The 8,858-nt window shown below is 35.1% G+C and overlaps 1 protein-coding gene across 1 annotated transcript; it reads right to left on the bottom strand.

The window, feature by feature from the left end:
• Positions 1–246: 246 nt before the first annotated feature.
• Positions 247–8,248, bottom strand: LOC6048098 (zinc finger protein 658B). The gene is made up of 5 exons (XM_001865033.2): positions 8,163–8,248; positions 7,870–8,097; positions 6,849–7,804; positions 497–1,903; positions 247–435 (listed from the first exon to the last, which is right to left on the bottom strand). The coding sequence occupies exons 2-5, from the start codon at positions 8,071–8,073 to the stop codon at positions 315–317; spliced, it is 2,688 nt and encodes an 895-aa protein (XP_001865068.2). The 5' UTR covers positions 8,074–8,097; positions 8,163–8,248; the 3' UTR covers positions 247–314.
• Positions 8,249–8,858: the final 610 nt, after the last annotated feature.

Here is an 8,858-nt window from a genome sequence, read left to right as displayed (position 1 = left end):
TATAAATAATTGCCGTACATCTGAGAAGAAAAAAATAAGCGGCCAGCCCTACTGCGTTGTGTTTACCGCATAGAGGATTCTGAGAACGGATCACATTTCACAACATCTACTGGGGAGGAACGATGCGTGGACATACCGAAGCTTACACGTTGACAAGAACTTGCCGAAATTGGAATTTCAACATGTTTCGTTAGGATTTGCACCAAAAGGACAGTTCGGATAGTTAAAACGAATCGAAAGCTGGACTTACCATTTAAAAGAACTGCGAATGTATTTCTCTCCTCGAACTTGAATAGTCTCACTGATTGAAGCGCCTACATTTTGTGCGTTGCCAAATGCCGTGTCAGATAGCTTTGCTGAATGAACGCCTGCGAGCAGTACTGACACTCGAACGGCTTTTCCCCGGTGTGTGTTCGTTCGTGGATGATGAGTTGCCTGTAAGATAATACCAACTTGTGAATCATGACGAAATAAAGATCGATTGAAGACAAGCTACCTCTTCCGAATGAACGCCAGCGAACAGAACGAGCACTGGTGCGGCTTTTCCCCCGTGTGAGCGGCCATTTCGTGCCGCTTCCGGTCGGTGGCGTGGGAAAACACCTTCTCGCAGTAGGTGCATTTATACGGACGCACTCCTGTGTGGCGTTTCTTGTGGGTCATAAACTGCGTCTCGATGCGGAACTGCATCTTGCACACTTCGCACTCCCACGGTTTGCTCTCCTGGTGCGTCATCGCGTGGTCCTTCCAGTTGCGCTTGCGGGCGAAAGTTTTACCGCAGATTTCACAGCTAAACGGACGATCCGACACGTGGACCAGCATGTGGTTCTTGAGGATTGTTTTCGAGCTGAACGTCTTCTGGCATAGCTCACATTCGTACGGGCGCAGGCCGAGATGTTTGTTCTCGTGGTCACGGAGCCCCGCGGTCGATTTGGCCTGGTAGCCGCAGGTGCTGCAGGTGCACACGGTCTGGCGAATCCTGCGCTGTTGGGTGGCGTGGCGCAGCAAAGCTCCGTAGTTGTTGAAGCTTCGGAAGCAAATCTCGCAGCAATTTTCGTCCGTGTCGCGATAGTCCTTGAACTGGTTCCTCTTAAGCCCGTGAACTTCGTCCACGTGACAGAGCAAATCCCCGTACTCGTCGTAAGCTTGCTTGCACAACATAAAACAGCAGTGGAACTTGTTGTTCTCCGCAGGAACCTCCGCCTTTGCTCCCGGTTTCACCCTCTTCTGAACGTGGAAGAACTCATGAACCCTGCTAATGTGCAGCAAAAACGGTGTCTGGAAGCTAAACTTCTCCGCGCACAACTTGCACGAATACTCGCGAACCGTTCTCGCAAACTGCTGATGAATCGTCAACGCCGTACCCAAATTGAACCTCCTAAAGCACCGTTCACACTCGTATGGCAAATTCTTATCGCCAAACACCCGCACCGGCAAATGCTCCCTCGTGCAATGATCCGCCAGCTCCTCCTCCGTGATAAACGTCCGGTAACATCCGCAACACCGGACCGCATCCTGGTTCGAAATCGCCACCACCGACGCCTCCACCACATCTTTATCGTTCCGCTTGTCTTTCCCCGGCGGTGCGTACAACCTCCGCCCATTCGGTTCCACGAAATCCCTCTTCTTAGAACCGCCCTCGTCCGGATCGTAATCCGCGTCGTCATCACCATCGACATCTTCCACTTCCAACGAACCGGCGCCCACCGGAGGTTCCGATTCCACCTCCTCCTTGATGTCGATCATCTCCAGCTCGATGAAACCCTCGTGCAGGCCGCTGGTCTGCTGGTGCTCCTGCAGCTGGTCCGAGGTGCGGAACGGCAACCGGCAGGGTTTGCAGTAGTAGAGATGTTTGGTGGCGAGCAGGGCCACGTGCGCTTCGAAGGTGGACTTGTCCGCGAAGGATCTGAAAAAGAACAATACTATTTGTTAATTTGAAATAATTTTTATTTTTAATATTTTTTGTTCAGTATTTCAAAACTTTACCAAATGTATAAATATTAAAAAGTTTATTTTTTTATTTTATAAATTTAGTAATTAAAATATTTTAATTATAGGACCTGATAAAAAAAAAGTCTAGAAATGAAAGATGTATATTTTGAAAATATGAAAATTTGGACAATTTCGATAATTTTGTTAATTTTGTCAATAAAGTCAATTTAGTCAATTTTGACAATTTTGACAATTTTAGCAATTTTGACCATTTTGATGATTTTGACTGTTTTGACAATTTTGACAATTTCGAAAATTTTGACAATTTCGAAAATTTTGACGATTTTGACAATTTCGAAAATTTTGACGATTTTGACAATTTTGACAATTTTGACAATTTGAACTTGTCCGCGAAGGATCTGGAATTGACAATTTTGACAATTTTGACAATTTTGACAATTTTGACAATTTTGACAATTTTGACAATTTTGACAATTTTAACAATTTTGACAATGTTGACAATTTTGACGATTTGAAAATTTTGACGATTTTGTCAATTTTGTAAATTTTGACAATTTTGACAATTTTGACAATTTTAACAATTTTGACAATGTTGACAATTTTGACGATTTGAAAATTTTGACGATTTTGTCAATTTTGTAAATTTTGACAATTTTGACAATTTTGTCAATTTTGACAATTTTGTCAATTTTGACAATTTTGTCAATTTTGACGAATTTGACTATTTTGATAAATTTGACAATGTTGACAATTTTGACAAATTCGACAATTTTGACCAATTTGACAAATTTGACAAATTTGTCAATTTTGTCAATTTTGTCAATTTTGTCAATTTTGTCAATTTTGACAATTTTGACAATTTTGACAATTTTGACAATTTTGACAATTTTGACAATTTTGACAATTTTGTCAATTTTATCAATTTTGACAATGTTGACAATTTTGACGATTTTGAAAATTTTGGAAATTTGGTAAATTTTGACCATTTTGATAATTTTGACTATTTTGGCGATTTTGACAATTTTGATGATTTTGGCAATTTTGAAATTTTGGCAATTTTGTCAATTTCGTAAATTTTGACTATTTTGACGATTTTCACAATTTTGGCGATTTTGACAATTTTGACGATTTTGGCAATTTTGGCAATTTCGTAAATTTTGACTATTTGATAATTTTGACAATTTTGACAATTTCGACAATTTTAACAATTTTTAACATTTTGACAATTTTGACAAGTTTGACATTTTGACCATTTTGACAATTTTGGCAATTTTGACAATTTTGACAATTTTGACAATTTTGACAATTTTGACAATTTTGACAATTGTGACAATTTTGGCAATTCGGTAAATTTGTCAAACTGCCAATTTGACAATATTGACAAATTTGACAATTATAACAATTTTGACAATGTTGACAATTTTGAGAATTTTGGAAATTTGGTAAATTTTGACCATTTTGACGATTTTGGCAATTTTGACAATTTTGGCAATTTTGGCAATTTCGTAAATTTTGACTATTTGATAATTTTGACAATTTTGACAATTTCGACAATTTTAACAATTTTTAACATTTTGACAATTTTGACATTTTGACCATTTTGACAATTTTGGCAATTTTGACAATTTTGACAATTTTGACAATTTTGACAATTTTGACAATTTTGACAATTGTGACAATTTTGGCAATTCGGTAAATTTTGACCATTTTGATGATTTTGACATTTTGGCTATGTTGACAATTTTGACGATTTTGGCAATTTTGAAATTTTTGGCAATTTGGTAAATTTTGACCATTTTGACAATTTTGACAATTTTGAAAATTTTGTCAATTTTGACAATTTTGACAATTTTGGCAATTCGGTAAATTTTAACCATTTTGATGATTTTGACATTTTGGCGATTTTGTCAATTTTGACGATTTTGGCAATTTTAAAAATTTTGGCAATTTGGTAAATTTTGACCATTTTGACGATTTTGACAATGTTGACAAATTTGACACATTTGATAATTTAGACAATTTTGACAAATTTGGCATTTTTTACAATTTTAACAATTTTGACAATTTTGACAATTTTGACAATTTTGACAATTTCGACAATTTTGACAATTTTGGCAATTTTGACAATTTTGACAATTTTGACAATGTTGACAATTTTGACAATTTTGACAATTTTGACAATTTTAACAGTTTTGACAATTTTGACAATTTTGACAATTTCGTCAATTTTGGCAATTTTGACATTTTTGACTATTTTGACAATTTTGGCAATTTTGGCAATTTTGGCAATTTTGACAATTTTGACAATTTTGACAAGTTTGACATTTTGACCATTTTGACAATTTTGGCAATTTTGACAATTTTGACAATTTTGACAATTTTGACAATTTTGACAATTTTGACAATTGTGACAATTTTGGCAATTCGGTAAATTTTGACCATTTTGATGATTTTGACATTTTGGCTATGTTGACAATTTTGACGATTTTGGCAATTTTGAAATTTTTGGCAATTTGGTAAATTTTGACCATTTTGACAATTTTGAAAATTTTGTCAATTTTGACAATTTTGACAATTTTGGCAATTCGGTAAATTTTAACCATTTTGATGATTTTGACATTTTGGCGATTTTGTCAATTTTGACGATTTTGGCAATTTTAAAAATTTTGGCAATTTGGTAAATTTTGACCATTTTGACGATTTTGACAATGTTGACAAATTTGACACATTTGATAATTTAGACAATTTTGACAAATTTGGCATTTTTTACAATTTTAACAATTTTGACAATTTTGACAATTTTGACAATTTTGACAATTTTGACAATTTTGACAATTTTGACAATTTTGACAATTTTGTCAATTTTGTCAATTTTGTCAATTTTGTCGATTTTGTCAATCTTGTCAATTTTGACAATTTTGACAATTTTGACAATTTTAACAGTTTTGACAATTTTGACAATTTCGTCAATTTTGGCAATTTTGACATTTTTGACTATTTTGACAATTTTGGCAATTTTGGCAATTTTGGCAATTTTGACAATTTTGACAATTTTGACAATTTTGACAATTTTGTCAATTTTGGCAATTCGGTAAATTTTGACCATTTTGATGATTTTGACATTTTGGCTATGTTGACAATTTTGACGATTTTGGCAATTTTGAAATTTTTGGCAATTTGGTAAATTTTGACCATTTTGACAATTTTGACAATTTTGAAAATTTTGTCAATTTTGACAATTTTGACAATTTTGGCAATTCGGTAAATTTTAACCATTTTGATGATTTTGACATTTTGGCGATTTTGTCAATTTTGACGATTTTGGCAATTTTAAAAATTTTGGCAATTTGGTAAATTTTGACCATTTTGACGATTTTGACAATGTTGACAAATTTGACACATTTGATAATTTAGACAATTTTGACAAATTTGGCATTTTTTACAATTTTAACAATTTTGACAATTTTGACAATTTTGACAATTTCGACAATTTTGACAATTTTGGCAATTTTGACAATTTTGACAATTTTGACAATGTTGACAATTTTGACAATTTTGACAATTTTGACAATTTTGACAATTTTAACAGTTTTGACAATTTTGACAATTTTGACAATTTCGTCAATTTTGGCAATTTTGACATTTTTGACTATTTTGACAATTTTGGCAATTTTGGCAATTTTGACAATTTTGACAATTTTGACAAGTTTGACATTTTGACCATTTTGACAATTTTGGCAATTTTGACAATTTTGACAATTTTGACAATTTTGACAATTTTGACAATTTTGACAATTTTGACAATTGTGACAATTTTGGCAATTCGGTAAATTTTGACCATTTTGATGATTTTGACATTTTGGCTATGTTGACAATTTTGACGATTTTGGCAATTTTGAAATTTTTGGCAATTTGGTAAATTTTGACCATTTTGACAATTTTGACAATTTTGAAAATTTTGTCAATTTTGACAATTTTGACAATTTTGGCAATTCGGTAAATTTTAACCATTTTGATGATTTTGACATTTTGGCGATTTTGTCAATTTTGACGATTTTGGCAATTTTAAAAATTTTGGCAATTTGGTAAATTTTGACCATTTTGACGATTTTGACAATGTTGACAAATTTGACACATTTGATAATTTAGACAATTTTGACAAATTTGGCATTTTTTACAATTTTAACAATTTTGACAATTTTGACAATTTTGACAATTTTGACAATTTTGACAATTTTGACAATTTTGTCAATTTTGTCAATTTTGTCGATTTTGTCAATCTTGTCAATTTTGACAATTTTGACAATTTTGACAATTTTAACAGTTTTGACAATTTTGACAATTTTGACAATTTCGTCAATTTTGGCAATTTTGACATTTTTGACTATTTTGACAATTTTGGCAATTTTGGCAATTTTGGCAATTTTGACAATTTTGACAATTTTGACAATTTTGACAATTTTGTCAATTTTGTCAATTTAGTCAATTTTGACAATTTTGACAATTTTGACAATTTTGACAATTTTGTCAATTTTGACAATTTTGACAATTTTGACAATTTTGACAATTTTGACAATTTTAACAGTTTTGACAATTTTGACAATTTTGACAATTTCGTCAATTTTGGCAATTTTGACATTTTTGACTATTTTGACAATTTTGACAATTTTGGCAATTTTGGCAATTTTGACATTTTTGACAATTTTGACATTTTTGCCAATTTTGACAATTTTGACATTTTTGACAATTTTGGCAATTTTGGCGATTTTGACAATTTTGACAATTTTGGCAATTTTGACCATTTTGTTAATTTTGTCAATTTTAACAATTTTGACAAGTTTTGCAATTTCGAAAATTTTGACAATTTTAACAGTTACAATTAAAACGGGCTTACTTACCTCCAACAAGCGAAACACGTCTGGTCCTCCTCGAATCCCCGGTTCCCAAAGTGCTCCTTCTCACCGTGCCTCTTCATCTCCCGTTTCGTCTCACAGTACGTCCAACAATCGCAGCAGCAGAACCCGTCAAAGGCGTAATAGTCGAACGTGACAAAATTCTTCACCTCGCGACATTTCTCCGCCGGTGGCGGCTCAACCGTCGCAACCGTCTTTCGTTCCACCAACGACGATTTCTTCGCCACCGAGAGTGGCCTCTCCTCTTTCTTCACCGGTGAGGCCACCGTCTCAGGCGCCATGTCCAGCTTGCCTTGGGCGTGCAACTTCAAATGGGCCATCAACTGGCGCTTGCTCGGCGACAACACGTCGCACTGTTTGCAGTGGAACAGCATTCGCGAACGGGCCAATTTCTGGTGAAAGCTGAGAGCATCCGTCGAAGCGAACAATTTCAAGCAGACGCAGCACTCGTACCGTTTGTTCCTCCCGGCCGGTTCTTCCTTGTGGTCCTGCTTGCAGTGCTTCACCATTTCCGCCTTGGAATCGAAAAACTTGTAACATCCGCAGCAGCGGAAATCTTCGACCTCAACTCGGTCCCAGTTGGCGGCATCTCCAGGTCTGGTTCGGAACTTTCCCTTGACAAGATCCGACATGTGCCAACCGAGCTCCGAATGGAGCGGATCTTCCGGATTGATCCTCCTGGGAGGTGACAGCAACTCGACCAGCTCCTCTAACACCTTTTCGTCCTCGTACACATCGTCCTCGACGAAGCAGACGTCCTGACCAAAGTCGTCATCTTCCACCGGATCTTCCCGTTTGACCTCCTCGCTTGTGGCCTCGTTCAACATTCGACGCAGCTGCTTCTCGCTGACCTTGCACATCTCCTTCAACGCCCACGATTCCCGCAGCTTGGCCAAACACTCCGCGCAGATCCGCTGCGGAAGCTGGTCACTGTGTTTAATCTGGAACAGAAACGTCGTGAAATTCCCAAAATCTACCAAAAAGCAAACCTTCCACAATCTCATACCTCGACCTCCAAGCAGCTGGCCATGGCCTGGGCGACCGTCTGAACTAGGATGCCGCCTTCCTCCGGCCACAACTGGCCGCCACCGCCACTCTTGGGCCGTTGGTCCAACTCGATGGTCGTTCCGAAGACGCACACCAGCGGCGCGTGCCGGTCTTCTTCGCTGCGGGCGCAAATTCTACACAGGTTCTCCATCGGGGGTGGCATCGTGGAAGCTTAGCCGACCGGAATCTATGTTTTTTGTTAAGAATTGTTATGAATTTGAACAAAATTTTGCAAAAAATTGTTTGGCTTACCGACAAACTGTTGTTTTTGTGTGACGTTTGGAAAATTTCTTTGACCGGGAGGTCAAAACAAGGAGCAATGTTTTGTATTGGACAAGGTGCAACTCTCATTGAATTATTAATGAATTTCATACACGCTAGAATTCAATATAGATGTTTTTTTTTAATTGCATAAATCAAAAATTATTTTAAAAAATACAAAATTTGCTCAATTTACAAAGTACATAAAGAAAACTTATAAAATTAAAAAAGGCAAAATTTACATAATTTACTAAAATTTACTTTTATGTATAAAATTTACAAAAAAATAAAATATACTGCATGAAAAAAACGAAATTGAGCAAAGTTTTAAAAACATAAAAATATAGAATTAAGAAAACATAAAACAATTAACAGAATATAGAAAACATTTAAAGTAGTCGATTTAAATCTTAAACAGAATTTAGAAAATTTGAAATATTTATTTATAAATAAAAACTAATAAAATTCCAAGGAAAATTCACAGAATTTAAACCAATAAACCAAATTTCCAGTTTTTGCTTTTTGGGTGTTTTGAACCCGCCTTGAGTCAGAGGTATTAAAAAACATTCAAAAAGCAAATACTAAAAATTTGGTTTATTGGACATTAAAAAAAAAACTCCAGAAATGAATAAAATTTACAGCAAACATACCAAATTTAAGAAATTTGCAAAAAAAAATTACTGAATT

The sequence above is a fragment of the Culex quinquefasciatus genome, chromosome 2, assembly GCF_015732765.1.
Source record: "Culex quinquefasciatus strain JHB chromosome 2, VPISU_Cqui_1.0_pri_paternal, whole genome shotgun sequence".
NCBI lineage: Eukaryota > Metazoa > Arthropoda > Insecta > Diptera > Culicidae > Culex > Culex quinquefasciatus.
The sequence above is the reverse complement of the archived record's forward strand: the minus strand, read 5'-3'. Positions and strand labels throughout refer to the sequence as shown.